The 17,547-nt window shown below is 46.7% G+C and overlaps 1 protein-coding gene across 1 annotated transcript in view; it reads right to left on the minus strand.

The window, feature by feature from the left end:
• Positions 1 to 17,547, minus strand: part of LOC126188464 (venom allergen 5-like) — a 133,406-nt gene that overhangs the window by 76,729 nt on the left and 39,130 nt on the right. The window contains exon 3 of the mRNA XM_049930068.1: positions 4,773 to 4,854. Within this exon, the coding sequence (XP_049786025.1) occupies positions 4,773 to 4,854 (82 nt within the window). The remainder of the gene's footprint in view (positions 1 to 4,772; positions 4,855 to 17,547) is intronic.

A 17,547-nucleotide genomic window follows, 5' to 3' on the forward strand; every position in this document is an offset into this window, starting at 1 on the left:
TCACAGACAGGAGCGCCTGTGATGGTGTACTCAACGACGAACCTGGGTGCACGAATGGCAATAACGTCATTTTTTCGGATGAATCCAGGTTCTGTTTACAGCATCATGATGGTCACATCCGTGTCCTGGCGACATCGCGGTGAACGCAAATTGGAAGCGTGTATTCGTCATCACCATACTGGCGTATCACCCGGCGTTATGGTATGGGGTACCATCGGTTACACGTCTCGGTCACCTCTTGTTCGCATTGACGGCACTTTGAACAGTGGACTTTACATTTCAGATGTCTTACGACCCGTGGCTCTACCCTTCATTCGATCCTTGCGAAACCCTACATTTCAGCAGGATAATGCACGACCGCATGTAGCAGGTCCTGTACGAGCCTTTCTGGATACAGAAAATGTTCGACTGCTGGCCTGGCCATCACATTCTCCAGATGTCTCACCAATTGAAAACGTCTGGTCAATGGTGGCCGAGCAAACTGGCTCGTCACAATATGCCAGTCACTACTCTTGATGAACTGTGGTATCGTGTTGAGGCTGCATGGGCAGCTGTATTCAAGCTCTGTGTGACTCAATGCCCAGGCATATCAAAGCCGTCATTACGGCCAGAGGTGGTTGTTCTCGGTACTGATTTCTCAGGATCTATGGACCCAAATTGCGTGAAAATGTAATCACATGTCAGTTCTAGTATAATATATTTGTCCAATGAATACCAGTTTATCATCTGCATTTCTTCTTGGTGTAGCAATTTTAATGACCAGTAGTGTAGTATCAGGCAATCAGTTCCAGTTGTGACTCACTGATGTTGTAGTCCTATGATACTACTGTATAATTGTTCGTTTTGTGAAGTACACAGTTTAACATTTTGGTATATTTAAAGCAATGTGCCGATCTTTGTATATGCCTACATGCGTCTGCACGAAACCTCATCACCCTTACTTTGTCCTTACGTTCCTTACGTGAGGAGAACTTTCGAGGCCGTGGGATCGTTGTGCAGTGTCTCACAAATTCTGGTTCCCTAAACGTCCTCGAAAAGACCTGGTAATGATGCCAAACACATGAGCAGTGCACAAGAATGGATTCAAGAAAGTTCTGTACATGAACTCCTTCGTATATCCTGTCACACTTTGCCAGAACTCTCCCAGTAAATCAGCCGTTCGCCTTCCCCAAAACAAATCTTATTTCCTCATCCCATTTCACTTCGTTTCGCAACGTTATGCATCGACATTTAGTTCAAGTAATTACAATACTCTTTGTACAACATGAAGTATTCAGGAGCAATGGCCGTAAGAGGACGTGGTGAACAGCAGAACCACAATAAGTGATTTAAATGGCAGAGACGTGGTGTGCACGTAGGCCCAACAGCGTCCTCTTTTGTGTGACCAGACAGGCCAGTGTAACGAAATGCCCAGTCAGTGCGAGGCTGTCATACGAAGTGGAAACGTGTAACGAAGTGCCACTATGCCTCGCCTACAGCACAGGGCGGAATATCAGCATGTGAGTGTGTTCGAACGGGGCAGAATGGTTGGTCTCCAGGAGGTTAGTCTATCGTTCCGTGACACCGCGGCTCGTACAGAGCACACGGCTTCAACATTGAGGCGCATGCGGACCCAGTGGAGAGAAAAGGCCGTACACAGCGCCGAAGGGTTGGAAGGTCGGTGAAACACACAGCATGACCATAGCACGAGATGACCGCCATCTTGTCCGCTTGGCAATTATGGACAGAGCAGCTTCCTCCAGTGTTGGCACGACGTTGGAGCACAGCAACACGTGTGGGCATGTTTGCATTAACGATTCGACGCTGTCCCTCTGTGGGCTGGACAGGAGGCACGCATGCCAGACGTCAATGGGCACATGATCAGCGCCACTGTTTCCTGAGTGGCAAAGTGAAGAGTTTTTGGACGAGTCCTGCACAGCCTGTCGTACAGAGATGGTCGCATACACGTTCGACACCGCCGTGGTGAACGCAATCGGGCAGACTGTACTGTTGAGCGGCATAGCGGACAAACGCCAAGTGTGATGGTTTCAGGTGCCTATAACAGCGATCTCGTCTCCTACGCCTTGAGAGCAATCTGAACAGATGCGGCACATCAGGCAGATTTTACTGTCCAAGGCACTGCCTCTCCTGCAGGCCGTTCCACATGCCATATTTCAGCAGAAAAACACTCAGCCGCATGTGGCAAGGGATGTGCAAGCCTTCGTGGAAGAACGATGGACACCACTGCTTCCCTGGGCCACCCGTTCGCCTGAGATGTCGCTCACCGAACATGCCTGAGATACGGTGGGTCGGCAATTTGTTCTTCAGACCTCCTACAGCTACAGTTGATGCCTTGTGGACGCGCCTAAAATGTGTTCGCCAGCGGCATATTCATGCGCTCTTTGATTCCATGCCACGGCGTTTAATGGCTCTGACTGCAGCACCTGGTGGCGATACTCCTTATTGAATTTCCACAATTGCAGTGCATGTACAGGTCTGTAAATCTAATCATTTGTGTAGTGTCATGCCTCTAATCGAGAGAATAAATTTCATTATGATCACACCTCCCGGTCTTGACGTTTCACTTTTTCCAAACAGTAATATACACTACTGGCCATCAAAATTGCTACACCAGGAAGATGACGTGCTACAGACGCGAAATTTAACCGACAGGAAGAAATGCTGTGATATGCAAATGATTAGCTTTTCACAGCATTCACACAAGGTTGGCGCCGGTGGGGACACTACAACGTGCTGACATGAGGAAAGTTTCCAACCGATTTCTCGTACGCAAACAGCAGTTGACCGGCGTTGACTGGTGAAACGATGTTGTGTAAGGAGGAGAAATGCTTTTCATCACGTTTCCGTCTATGATTGCGGTTTATCGTATCGCGACATTGCTGCTCGCGTTGGTCGAGATTCAATGACTGTTAGCAGAATATGGAATCGGTGAGTTCAGGAGTTTAATACGGAACGCGCGTGCTGGATCCCAACGGCCTCGTATCACTAGCAGTCGAGATGACAGGCATCTTATCCGCATGGCTGTAACGAATCGTGCAGCCACGTCTCGATCCCTGAATCAACACATGGGGACGTTTGCAGGACAACAACCATCTGCACGAACAGTTCGACGACGTTTGCAGCAGCATGGACTATCAGCTCGGAGACCGTAGCTGCGGTTACCCTTGACGCTGCATCACAGACAGGAGCGCCTGCGATGGTGTACTCAACGACGAAACTGAGTGCACGAATGGCAAAAACGTCATTTTTTCCGATAAATCCAGGTTATGTTTATAGCATCATGATGGTCACATCCGTGTTTAGCGACATCGCGGTGAACGCAAATTGGAAGCGTGTATTCGTCATCGCCATACTGGCGTATCACCCGGCGAGATGGTATGGGTTGCCATTGTTTACACCACGTCTTGGTCACCTCTTATTCGCATTGACGGCCCTTTGAACAGTGGACGTTACATTTCAGATGTGTTATGACCCGTGGGTCTACCCTTCATTCGATCCCTGCGAAACGCTACATTTCAGCAGCATAATGCACGACCGCATGTTGCAGGTCCTGTACGGGCCTTTCTGGATACAGAAAATGTTCGACTGCTGCCCTGGCCAGCATATTCTCCAGATCTCTCTGGTCAATGGTGGCCGAGCAACTGGCTCGTCACAATACGGTAGTCACTACTCTTGATGAACTGTGGTATTGTGTTGAAGCTGCATGGGCAGCTGTATCTGTACACGCCATCCAAGCTCTGTTTGACTCAATGCCCAGGCGTATCAAGGCCGTTATTACGGCCAGAGGTGGTTGTTCTGGTACTGATTTCTTAGTATCTATGCACCCAAATTGCCTGAAAATGTAATCATATGTCAGTTCTAGTATAATATATTTGTCCAATGAATACCCGTTTATCATCTGCATTTCTTCTTTGTTATAACTTCAATGGCCAGTAGTGTAATTGTAGTAGCAAACCATTAATACTGTGTTCCAACATCAGACAGGGGTTTGTCTGACCCATCCGCATTAATTTACATTTCTCCACATTTAAAGCAGGCTGCCATTCATCACACCAATTAGAAATTCCTTCCAAGTTACCGAGGATCTTCCCACAATCTGTAAACGATGACGCTGTCCTTTACACAACAGCGTCATCAGCAAACACTCAGAGATTGTTGATTACTCTATCTCACCGATGGTTTGTACATGGAGAGCAGGAGCACTTTTACCACACTTCCTTGGGCACTACTGACGGTACCTTTGTCTTCGATGAACACAAAAAAAGTGGCTCCAAGCACTATGGGACTTAACATCTGAGGTCATCAGCCCCCTAGACTTAGAACTACTTAAACCTAACCAAACTAAGGACATCACACACATCCATGCCCGGGGAAGGATTCGAACCTGGGACTGTAGCAGGACTGAAGCGCTTAGAACCGCTCGCGATGAACACACTCCGATTTCGTATGCACGGTCCTTCGTTCCCTTCTTTGTCGGCCTACAGTTTGCTACAGTGTTGAACACATTCCGAAAATCTAGGAGCATATAATCTGCCTGTTGGAGTGCTTCCATAATCAACACAATTATCATGTATGAAAAGGGCGAACTATGTTTCACACGAGATTCGTTTACAGAACCTTTTCTTTCTCTCTAGGAAAATCTTTATATTTCATTTTTGAATACGTTCAAAAATGGTGTACCAGACCAATGCTGAGGATACTGCTTTATGATTTAGCGCATCAAGGAACAGAATACTACCAGAGACATAAGTAATATTCAGCTGACTACTTACCCACATCCCTGCACGAATCGTGGCCGAAGCGGCATTGCTCGGCCCACCGCTGAGCTACACGCGCCAACTCACTGTCCCACACCTGCAACAGAATGCCCTCAGTCGTTAACTGTGTTGAATCAGATGCCGATTCTCTGTGAGTTTTAAAAATGGGATCGTGGAATATTAAAACGTGGTTAAAGTGGGCGTGGGTGGAGGAGAGGGGGGAGGGAAACGATAATACAAAAATTGGCCAGGTGCGAATAGGATTCTCGCACTGAGGGTTCAGTACAAATTTAATTATGTATACAGGCAGTTCATACATTTCGAGAATCGTGAATCTTGCCCAATTTTGCCCGTTATCGACGATGATAGTAGCAAGATACCGGTCTCAGGGATTCCAAGATTTTCGAGAATGTCTGTTTCAGTAATACACTCCTGGAAATTGAAATAAGAACACCGTGAATTCATTGTCCCAGGAAGGGGAAACTTTATTGACACATTCCTGGGGTCAGATACATCACATGATCACACTGACATAACCACAGGCACATAGACACAGGCAACAGAGCATGCACAATGTCGGCACTAGTACAGTGTATATCCACCTTTCGCAGCAATGCAGGCTGCTATTCTCCCATGGAGACGATCGTAGAGATGCTGGATGTAGTCCTGTGGAACGGCTTGCCATGCCATTTCCACCTGGCGCCTCAGTTGGACCAGCGTTCGTGCTGGACGTGCAAACCGCGTGAGACGACGCTTCATCCAGTCCCAAACATGCTCAATGGGGGACAGATCCGGAGATCTTGCTGGCCAGGGTAGTTGACTTACACCTTCTAGAGCACGTTGGGTGGCACGGGATACATGCGGACGTGCATTGTCCTGTTGGAACAGCAAGTTTCCTTGCCGGTCTAGGAATGGTAGAACGATGGGTTCGATGACGGTTTGGATGTACCGTGCACTATTCAGTGTCCCCTCGACGATCACCAGTGGTGTACGGCCAGTGTAGGAGATCGCTCCTCACACCATGATGCCGGGTGTTGGCCCTGTGTGCCTCGGTCGTATGCAGTCCTGATTGTGGCGCTCACCTGCACGGCGCCAAACACGCATACGACCATCATTGGCACCAAGGCAGAAGCGACTCTCATCGCTGAAGACGACACGTCTCCATTCGTCCCTCCATTCACGCCTGTCGCGACACCATTGGAGGCGGGCTGCACGATGTTGGGGCGTGAGCGGAAGACGGCCTAACGGCATGCGGGACCGTAACCCAGCTTCATGGAGACGGTTGCGAATGGTCCTCGCCGATACCCCAGGAGCAACAGTGTCCCTAATTTGCTGGGAAGTGGCGGTGCGGTCCCCTACGGCACTGCGTAGGATCTTACGGTCTTGGCGTGCATCCGTGCGTCGCTGCGGTCCGGTCCCAGGTCGACGGGCACGTGCACCTTCCGCCGACCACTGGCGACAACATCGATGTACTGTGGAGACCTCACGCCCCACGTGTTGAGCAATTCGGCGGTACGTCCACCCGGCCTCCCGCATGCCCACTATACGCCCTCGCTCAAAGTCCGTCAACTGCACATACGGTTCACGTCCACGCTGTCGCGGCATGCTACCAGTGTTAAAGACTGCGATGGAGCTCCGTATGCCACGGCAAACTGGCTGACACTGACGGCGGCGGTGCACAAATGCTGCGCAGCTAGCGCCATTCGACGGCCAACACCGCGGTTCCTGGTGTGTCCGCTGTGCCGTGCGTGTGATCATTGCTTGTACAGCCCTCTCGCAGTGTCCGGAGCAAGTATGGTGGGTCTGCCACACCGGTGTCAATGTGTTCTTTTTTCCATTTCCAGGAGTGTATAAATGTGACATAAAAGTCATGCGGGAGGCAGGCGACCTGTATTATAATAATCAGTAGTTCTCCATTCACATTGCGCTCCTGGATATCTGGTGATGGATAAATCCCGAAGCGCGCCATATGAACAATAAAGTCATTCCTTGCCAGATGTTTCACTTTTACAGTTGCGACCCAGTCAACCTGAATGCAGAACTACTGGTTGTTTTAATTTGAAGTTTTACGCCAGATAAAAAAATAACAAAAATAAATAAAAAATATTTTTTCGAATAATATAACTACAAATTAACAATTAACGGTTTTTTTTTTCATTTTCGTGTACTGTGAAATCTTGCTTCTTGCCAAGTTTCATTATTCTAGGTCATTAGGAATTACCCTGTAGGTTTGCATGAGTGCATTTGCAAGTATCAACATTGACATAAATGGCCGTACTTTTTCATTGCAGTAACTTAGAAGCTTCAATACGCGATGTGAAGTTTTCCCGGCGTATTTCCAATTTGTACTGCTCCTGCACTCAGAATGTAAGAGGAAAATGTACGCACTTCTCGATGACGCAGCGTACAGAAGGATAGAAGGAGACCCGACAAGACGCCTTGAAAGAAGAACCGTTGAACTTCTTCGCAGTACCTTTGCTGGAAAAACTGTCAAGAAACTCCGACCACGAGCGGCTGCACCGCCACGACTGTATGGGCTACCAAAGGGTCCACAAGGAAGGGACACCTATGCGTCCAATAGTCAGCAACATAGGAGCAGCAACCTATGAACTGGCCCAACACCTGACGGGTCTCCTTAGTCCATTTGTGGGAAAATGCGAACACGACATCCGCAATTCCATCCACTTTGAGCAACGTATACAAGAACTTCGGCTCCAGGATAGCGACTTGTTAGTGAGCTTCGACTTAGTGTCCCTCTTCACTAGGGTACCACTGAAAGACTCCATCGATCTCATAAGCAAGAAATTTGACAACAACCCAACAAGGCTCTTCGAGTTCGTGCTCACCTCGACATACTTCCCGTTCGACGGAAATAATTATGAACAGACAGATGTCGTCACCATGGGATGCCCGCTTTCACCAGTTGTAGCCAACTTTTTTGTGGAGAATTTCGAGGAGAAGGCACTAGAACAAGCCAAACAAAAACCAACTTGTTTCTTCCGCTACGTGGATGAGACATTCGTTGTTTGGCCACATGGACGGGACAGCTTAAATGATTTTTCTCGAACACCTCAACTCGCTGCACCCCAACATACAGTTCACGATGGAGGTGGAGCAGGATTGTGCCCTACCGTTTCTTGACATCCTGGTGAAACGGAAACCTGACGGCAAGCTGGGACACAGCGTATACAGAAAACCTATAAACACCGATTTGTACCTAAATGTCTTCAGTTGCCACCACAACTTCCAGCGTGAAGGCGTTTTGCGCACACTTGTTCACAGGGCACGATCGATCTGCGATCAGGAGAGCCTTCCAGCAGAATTGCAGCACCTCGAGACAACATTTCGGAATAATGGGTACAACCAGAAGCAAATAAGACACGCACTCAGACAGATTGCGCCAAGAGAACAAGAAGAAGAAACAGAAGACCACAAGTCATTGGCGTGCATCCCGTTTGTCGGAAACACCTCAAGAAAAATTGGCAGAATCCTGGGAAAACACAATGTGAAATGTGTATTCCGACCCCCTGCAAAAACCTTGACTCAACTGGGTTCAGTGAAAGATGACCTAGGCCTTGGAAAACCAGGCGTTTATCAAATTCCATGTCAGTGCGGAAAATCATAGATTGGGGAGACAGTCCGAACTGTAGAAGAGAGGTGCCGCGAACACAAGCGCCATACCGAATTACGCCAGGCCACTAAATCAGCCGTGGCTGACCATTGTATAAAGACTGGCCATACTATGGACTATGGAAAAACAAAAATACTCTGTCAATACTCCTACTTCTAGGACTGCGCTACCAAAGAGGCCATCGAAATCCGACTACAGGACGATCTAATTAATAAAGACAGCGGCCTTCAACTTAGTCAGGCTTGGAACCCTGCACTCAACCTGGACAGAAATATGCGGTCCCAGAGATCGAGGACCTCCCCCGACGGCGGCAGCAGGGAGACTGCAGACCCCAGTTCAGACCCAGGCGCCGCTTCCCCCATCACCTCCAGTAGCCGCCGCACCGGCTGCACCGAAGACACCAGGAGAGAAACGGTGGAGGGGGTAACGGCTAGTATATATAGGGCGACGAGAGGAACAGCACAGCATTCGTCAGGAACCACCTGAAGATGGCAGCGTGTACGTCTGCCGAAATATTGTGGAGAAATTACGCTACCCGGTCGGATACCCGAGAACTGTTCAGATTAGAAGCTTCAATGTTTTACACCGCCAAGGAACCGTAAACTTCAGTATGCCACATAAATTTCAACTTAATACGCCTACTCGTTCCTGAGAAAAAAGGTTCTTGACAGTCGGACAGACAGGCAGACGGACAACAAAGTGACTTTATTCGGGTTCCGTTTTTACCGATTGAGGTACGGAATCCTAAAAATTGTGAATGAAATACCACCTGGTGGCATTCTTGCATTTAGTATCAAAGATAGGAAGACAATTATGCAATGACAAGAGCCATCGCTTTAATTAAACTGTTACTGTTGCGTTATTGTCTTAATAATTAATGAACAGGCAGGAAGTTGTTATCCTTCTCGAAACAGCTACCAAACGAAATTATATTGTGTAAGTTATTATACACTATAGAAAGTTACAGACTGTTTTAGTTTCTTTTAGCTGACCTAGATGTATACCGTCCGCAGCTCGTGGTTTTGCGGTAGCGTTTTCGCTTCCCGCGCACGGGGTCCCGTGTTCGATTCCCGACGGCGTCAGGGATTTTCCCTGCCTCGAGATGAGTGGGTGTTGTTGTGTTGTCTTCATCATCATCATTCATCCCCATTACGGTCGGAGGAAGGCAATGGCAAACCACCTCCGATAGGACCTTGCCTAGTCGGCGGTACGGATCTCCCGCATCGTTTCCTACGCTTCTCGGAGTATGGGACTTCATCATCATATGTATACCAGTTGTAATGAGTAGTTAAATAAAATGATTAAATTCTACATTTAATAAAAGAAGAAAAATTGAAGATAAATAACTTCCTAAAATTTTGTAATTCTAGAGAAAGGCTTCGGCAATGTAACGTGGAATAAGAACATGGGGCTGAAATTCAGCGACAGATGAATAATCTACAACATATACCAAATCGAAATGAGAGTAATAAAAATGCAAAAAAATCCAGTCGTGTTACGGAGAGTGTAATCGTCGTCGTTTAACACGTTCGTCGAAGAAACAACGTGGGCAGTACTTCTCTTGGTTGGGGTTCACATTCACGTAAGACTATGTAAAAGACGTCACAGTCGCCTTTGACTGCAAAAGTCATTTCTTTGCACTGTTGAAATTTCGTACTTATGGCCGTCATACAGTGGTGTAACTATACTTTAGCACCTGTCAAAATCTAAACATCTTCTGATATTCAAATGTGTGTGAATTCCTAAGATACCAAACTGCTGAGGTCAGCGGTCCCTAGACTTACACACTACTTGAACTAACTTATGCTACGAACAACACACACACCCATGCCCGAGGGAGGACTCGAACCTCCGGCTGGAGGGGACGCGCGATCCGTGACATGCCGCCTCTAACCGCGCGGTCATCTTCTGACATCTGTACGTATCATGGTCGTATCGGTTTGTTGGTTCTTCATAGTTGTTTACATAATTAATGTGAATCCCTCAAAGTCACTACTTGTGTATTGTTCACATGATAGACTAGTGTAGAGCTGCGTCAAACCAGTCTTCGGGCTGATGACCATATCAACAACAATGCAATGGATAATAGAGGTAGTGCACTCGTCGTAGCAGACAAGAAACTCAGATGTACCGATATAGAAACTGAAGCTGCATTTGGTACTGAAACTTCCTGGCAGATTAAAACTTTGTGCTGGAGCGAGACTCGGCCACGGGACCTTTGCCTTCCGCGGGTAAGCGCTCTACCATCTGAGCTACCCAAGCACGACTCACGACCCGTTCCCACATTTATACTTCCGCCAGTACCTCGTCTTCTACCTTCCAAACTATACAGAAGCTCTCCTGCGAAACTTGCAGAACTAGCACTCCTGGAGGAAAGGATATTGTGGAGACATGGCTTTGCCACAGCCTGGGGGATGTTTCCAGAGTTCGGTATTGTTTGGGTAAAACTCAGTAATAACGATGGGCAAAACCTGTGGCCGCTCGGTTCTAGGCGCTGCAATCCGGAACCGCGCCGCTGCTACGGTCGCGGGTTCGAAACCTGCCTCCGGTATGGATGTACGTGATGTCCTTAGGTTAGTTAGGTTTTAGTTCTAAGTCTAGGGGACTCATGACATCAGATGTTAAGTCCCATGGTGCTTAGAGCCATTTGAACCATTTTTTAAATAATTGGATCTTTCTACGCGAGAATTTTTATTTAGAAATATCTTGGTTGTCTAGTGCGTACCTCAGGTGTTAAACAAAATCCCCTTTTGCCTTTCAGTGGATTCGTCCGTAAATAGTCAGCGCGCAGCCGTATTTACATGAATATTAATTTCAGGCGACTGATGATGCTTCCCAAATAAAAGAAGCGAAACGCGTATGGAAGTAAACAAACTGCTTTCATTTGGTTGCATAGACGTTACATACCTCCACGAACATACTGACACTTTTCGGCTATCTCCATTTACTTGTGTTGTGAAACCTTTGTTTTTGCCAAATCTCATGATTCTAGGTTAACGGAAAGTACATTATTAGTTTCGATCAGTGAGTTTGCGATATCAAAATATGTGACCTAAATGGTCATATCTTTTGACTGAACTGACTTGCACGCTTTGGTTTTTTACATTGCCAAGGGACCGTACGCCTGAGTATGTGACATAAATTTCAAATTGATACGCTCACCCGGTCCCAAGAAGAAGTATTTACCAGTCGGACAGATGGATAGATAGACGTACTACAAAGTGATCATACAAGGATTTTGTTTTTATCGATTAAGATACGGAACCAAAAACATAGTTTTTTATGCGGATCGGGCTAGGTATGAGCCATTTATGCTACCGTGGTTCCCAAGCAGTGGGAAGAGAGCAGAACGGTAATCCGAGGTTCGTTGGTTCAAGTCCCTAAGCAGACAGTTTTTCTTTTTCTTTTTAACTTTTAAGTAACTTGCACTACACATAAACCGACATGTTCGACACATTGTATTTCTTAATGTTTTCATAAAATGCATGCAAAGATAAGGCAAAGGAAAATTTGGAGTAGCAAATAAATTTCCCAGAAGGGACGAGGACTCTATAAATAAATTTCCAGCTAAGGATTGTAAGGCGTACACAACAAGTTGGCGTATGAAATTAAATCATTTTATTATTCTACTGTTGATGAATTACACGTCCTGGGATTGTAGCCCTCGTAAAACAGGGCGAGCAGTAATTTTCTCGGTATCCTGCACGTGATATAAACGCTGCTTTTTACAATTACGCAGTTGTTTTAAAGTTTCCATAGAAAAACGAATTTTGCTTACATTGAACAAAGGTCCGCTTTCATCACACAGTTTGCAGCAAACAAAGCGTAATGCTGTTCGTAGGTCAAAATGAAACTAATGGAATGCGAAGTGCTGTCGCTTTAATTACAATCCCTTCTTGGAAAGTTATTTGCAGAGTCTTCGTGGACATTGTAACTGCAATCCCTTCTTGGAAATTTATTTACTATCCCTAATTCTTCCTTTGCCTTTCGTTTTCACGCCTTTTATGAAAATATTAAGAAATACAGTATACTGAGAATTTCAATTTATTTGCAGTGTAGTTAAAATAAAAGAAATCAGGGCTCGCACAGAAAAATTTAAGTGCTCGTTTTTCCCGCATGCCGTACTGAAATGGTTCAAATGGTTCTGAGCACTATGGGACTTAACTTCTGAGATCATCAGCCCCCTAGAACTTAGAACTACTTAAACCGAACTAACCTAAGGACACCACACACATCCATGCCCGAGGCAGGATTCGATCCTCCGACCGTAGCAGCAGCGCGGTTCCGGACCGTAGCGGCCGCGCGGTCCCAGACTGAAGTGCCTAGAACCGCTCGGCCACACCGGCCGGCGCCGTTCGAGAGTGGAACGGTAGAGAGACAGCTTGAAGGTGGTTAATTGAACCCTCTGCCAGGCACTGTATTGTGAATAGCAGAGTAATCACGTAAATGTAGATGTAGGTAACGTAGAAATTTAAAATAAAAAAAAAATCCGCTTAGGGACTTGGCCCCACGACCCTCGGATGACTGTTCTGTACTCTTTCAGCTGCGCAAACCGCACAAACCGCTGCCTGGGAACTGTTGACATAAATGGCTCATGCCTCGCCTGACCCGCGCCAGAAATCGTACTTTTTTCTAACCATTTGGCCAACTGCAGCTCCAACTTCTGTCACTTTCGCTTCTGGCCAAGTACTGCATCTATCGTCAATTTGGACGAATAGGCGGTACCCTTGTCAGTTCTGTGATGCCAGATGAGGTGTAGCTAATTGAGTGAGAAGTAGTGTCTCCAGTGTCAAAGAGGCTGATAACGGCCAGGAGAGCAGCGTACCTACTCTATGGCACTCCAGACCTCATCCAATGACGTCATCGGCGAAGGATGACACAGTGGTCGGTCCCAATTGGCCGATTAGGGCCAGCATGTGGAGATAAGTTAGATAAGTATATTTTTTTAATCACAAACAGAACACCGACCATGCCTCACCGCATAGACAGTCGTGTCAGTTTAAAGAAATGAGGGACATGAAATGAATAATATGTTGTTGTTGTTGTGGTCTTCAGTCCAGAGACTGGTTTGATACAGTTCTCCATGCTACTTTATCCTGTGCAAGTTTTTCATCTCCCGGTACCTACTGCAACCTACATCCTTCTGAATCTGTTTAGTATATTCATCTCTTGGTCTCCCTCTAAATTTTTTTTCCCCTCCACGCTGCCCTCCAATACTACATTGCTGATCCCTTGATGCCTCAGAATATGTCCTACCAACCGATCCCTTCTTCTAGTCAAGTTGTGCCCCAAAATTCTCTTCAATTCTATTCAATACCTCCTCATTAGTTATGTGATCCACCCATCTAATCTTCAGCATTCTTCTGTAGCACCACATTTCGAAAGCTTCCATTCTCTTCTTGTCAAAACTATTTATCGTCCATGTTTCACTTTCATACATGGCTACACTTCATACAAATACTTTCAGAAACTACTTCCTGACACTTAAATCTATACTCGATGTTAGCAAATTTCTCTTCTTGCGAAACGCTTTCCTTGCCATTGCCAGTCTACATTTTAGCCGGCCGAAGTGGCCGTGCGGTTAAAGGCGCTGCAGCCTGGAACCGCAAGACCACTACGGTCGCAGGTTCGAATCCTGCCTCGGGCATGGGTGTTTGTGATGTCCTTAGGTTAGTTAGGTTTAACTAGTTCTAAGTTCTAGGGGACTAATGACCACAGCAGTTGAGTCCCATAGTGCTCAGAACCATTTTTGAAACAGTCTACATTTTATATCCTCTCTACTTCGACCATCATCCGTTATTTTGCTCCCCAAGTAGCAAAACTCGTTTACTACTTTAAGTGTCTCATTTCCCAATATTCCCTCAGCATCATCGGATTTAATTCGACTACATTCCATTATCCTCGTTTTGATTTTGTTGATGTTCATCTTTTATCCTCCTTTCAAGACACTGTCCATTCCGTTCAGCTGCTCTTACAGGTCCTTTGCTGTCTCTGACAGAAGAATTACAATGTCATCGGCGAACCACAAAGTTTTTATTTCTTCTCCATGGATTTTAATTCCTACTCCGAATTTCTCTATTGTTTTCTTTACTGCTTGCTCAATATACAGGTTGAATAACATCGGGGATAGGCTACAACCCTGCCTCACTCCCTTCTCAACCACTGCTTCCCTTTCATGCCCCTCGACTCTTATAACTGCTATCTGGTTTCTGTACAAATTGTAAATAGCCTTTCGCTCCCTATATGTTACCCCTGCCACCTTCAGAATTTGAAAGAGAGTAATAATATGTACCCAGAACTATTTATCGTGAACCTTCAAAACTATTTTACCACTCACCATGAAATTAATATGAATTACTCTACCGCCTCCTCCCCTGTCCCCACTACAACCCCAGCTCAGATCCTGTTACACAATATACCTTACTATACCTGCTCCTTCTATACTGTACTTTCATACGTGGAGCACCCGCTGTTTAATGGGGGCGCTGAACCAACTGAAGGGTGTGGCAAACCGCCTATCGACGACGTGACACGGCCCGTTATAACGGACTTGGCCGCATCCGACTCTCCAGAGAAGAACAGCGATGCAGAGAGCACTCGTCCTGCGACGTACCCGCAACTCCAGCGTTTCAAAGGTGTGGATAAGAAGAGAGACGGCGTCGGTACTCTTCCGCCTAGATCAAGAAGGACGAGGTCGCTCCTGGTCGGAAGCACCCTCCGCGAGCAAGAAGCCTCGACCAATTGCGGTCTCCACAACTGCCGGGAAGAAGAAGGCTGTGGCTGTCACGAGCATGGTGGGCCGAGCGTGGACGTCTGTGGCGACCGAGCACGCCTTCTTCCACTTGTCTGCCGCAGGTGTAAAAGATGGCCGGACCAAGGTGAAGAAGATGCGTGCGGCTCGTTACGTGCCAGCCAAGAAATCCTGTGCGCCGATAAAGACGACTGCCAAACGCTTCATACCGTCGACAGATAACGATCCCACGCTGGAACAGCCGCAAAAACAGCAGGCAAACTCTGATGCAAACGAAGAAGTGGCCAGCTCCCAAGTGCCACCTACAACTAGGCTAACTGACCTGAAACTACTGCCAATCGTACTTGAAACCAAAGACGTGTTTTCCTGGCTCGTGTGAAGCTGTGAACAACAGCAGATTGCTCTGTGAAGACCGTCGGTCGTCAAACAGTGGCTGCTGCTCGTCATGGCGCATAGACAGTCACTGTCACTACTAGCCACCTGGGTGCACTCATCTCGACTCTCACTGTGGCCCTAGAACGAGTCGCACACCTCGCCAAGATGCTTCAGGGAGTCGTCGAGACCGTGATGCCGGATGCCCAGGCAGCCACGCCAGCTACCACAGATGCTGGTACCTCTGACGCTTTCGCCGGGGAGCAGTGAAGGCAACGCAACACCTTGCCGGCATTACTCGCAAGGAAAGGACAATCAACTAGAGACGCGCAACATGTCGACAACAAGAAACGTGAAGATAATAACACAACATCCTCAGTCCACAGGTGTCACTGGATGGGGTTATGGAGAGGCATTTGGTCAGTACGCCTCTCTCCCAGCCATATGTCAGTTTACGAGACCGGACAGGAGGAATAGCAAGCCTACTTAAACTCGGCAACAACCAGGGAAGAGAAGAAGATCCGTATGCGGTACTAGTTGCGATAGTCTGACCATCTGAAATTACGATGGCCACTTATAGCTGCGAACGCAGCAGAACCACTGGACGTCTATACAACCGCTGAGGTAATCTGCCTCCTCCTACTTTCGTGTGCCACCAATAGACCGTATCTCTTTTGCTCGCCCTTACTTACATATTTTATTTCTTCCGTTCATTAAGTGTTCTCCAATAATTTGTGTGTGCAGTTTTTCTTGACTGACTGTTTTCTCCCGGTTCTGTAATCTATGGGGCAGAAACATGGACGCTGAGATGAGAGGATGAAAAAAGGTTAGAAGCATTTGAGATGAGGATGTGGAGGAGAATGGAGAGAATAAGCTGGATGGAAAGAGTGAGTATTAAAGGAGTATTGGAAAGGGTTGGTGAGAGAAGATGTCTGCTGAAGGTTATAAGGGAAAGGAAAAAATTGGTTGCGACGTTCATTGAGAAGGGAGTGCTTGCAAGCAGATGCTTTGGAAGGATTGGTGGGAGAAGACTGAGAGGAAGAAGGAGGTACAAGATGATAGACGACATAAAGGGAAGAGGAAATTATGCGGACCTAAAGAGGATGGCAGAAGACCAGACGGCCTGGAGAACTACCATGTGAAAACATGCGTTTAGACAAAACACTAACGATGGTGATGATGACTGATCATTTCTGCTCCTGTCCAACTTTCCAAGAATAAGAGTTGCCGCACCACTCTGCAGCCCGCCTCTCCTTGCCACTGTCTACAAAGTCGCACACCACAAGCTAAAAGTCTCTATTGTGTTAAAATTTTCCACAAATAGTAAGTTTCAGCGCAGGATCGGTATGCAATATCCGAAGCTGGTAAGAAAAACCTTCCTAACGGTACCTCATTCATCCCTGTACCTTTAGTATGTGTTAAGAAAAATGGATGATGACTTATATATATGCCTGGCAGAGGGTTCAATGAACCCCCTTCAAGCTGTCTCGCTCCACCGTTCCATTTTCGAACGGCGCGCGGGAAAAGCGAGCACTTATATTTTTCTGTGCGAGGCCTGATTTCTCTTATTTTATCATGATGATCATTTCTCCCTATGTAGGTGCGTGCCAACAGAATATTTTCGCACTCGGAGGAGAAAATTGGTGATTGAAATTTCATGAGAACATCCCGTCGCAACAAAAAACGCCTTTGTTTTAATGATTGCCATTCCAATTCACGTCCTCCGCGATAATACAAAACGAGCTGCCCTTCTTTGTACTTTTTCGATGTCATCTATCAGTCCCACCTGATGCGGATCCCACACTGCACAGCAATACTCCAGGATAAGGCGGACAAGCGTGGTGTAAGCAGTCTCTTTAGTAGACCTGTTGCACCTTCTAAGTGTTCTGCCAATGACTCGCAGTCTTTGGTTGGCTGTACCCACAACATTATCTATGCGATCGTTCCAGTTTACGGTATTTGTAATTGTAATCCGTAAGTGTTTAGTTGAATTTACAGCCTTCAGATTTGTGTGACTTGTTGCGTAATAGAAATTT

The sequence above is a fragment of the Schistocerca cancellata genome, chromosome 5 (assembly GCF_023864275.1).
Source record: "Schistocerca cancellata isolate TAMUIC-IGC-003103 chromosome 5, iqSchCanc2.1, whole genome shotgun sequence".
Taxonomy (NCBI): domain Eukaryota; kingdom Metazoa; phylum Arthropoda; class Insecta; order Orthoptera; family Acrididae; genus Schistocerca; species Schistocerca cancellata.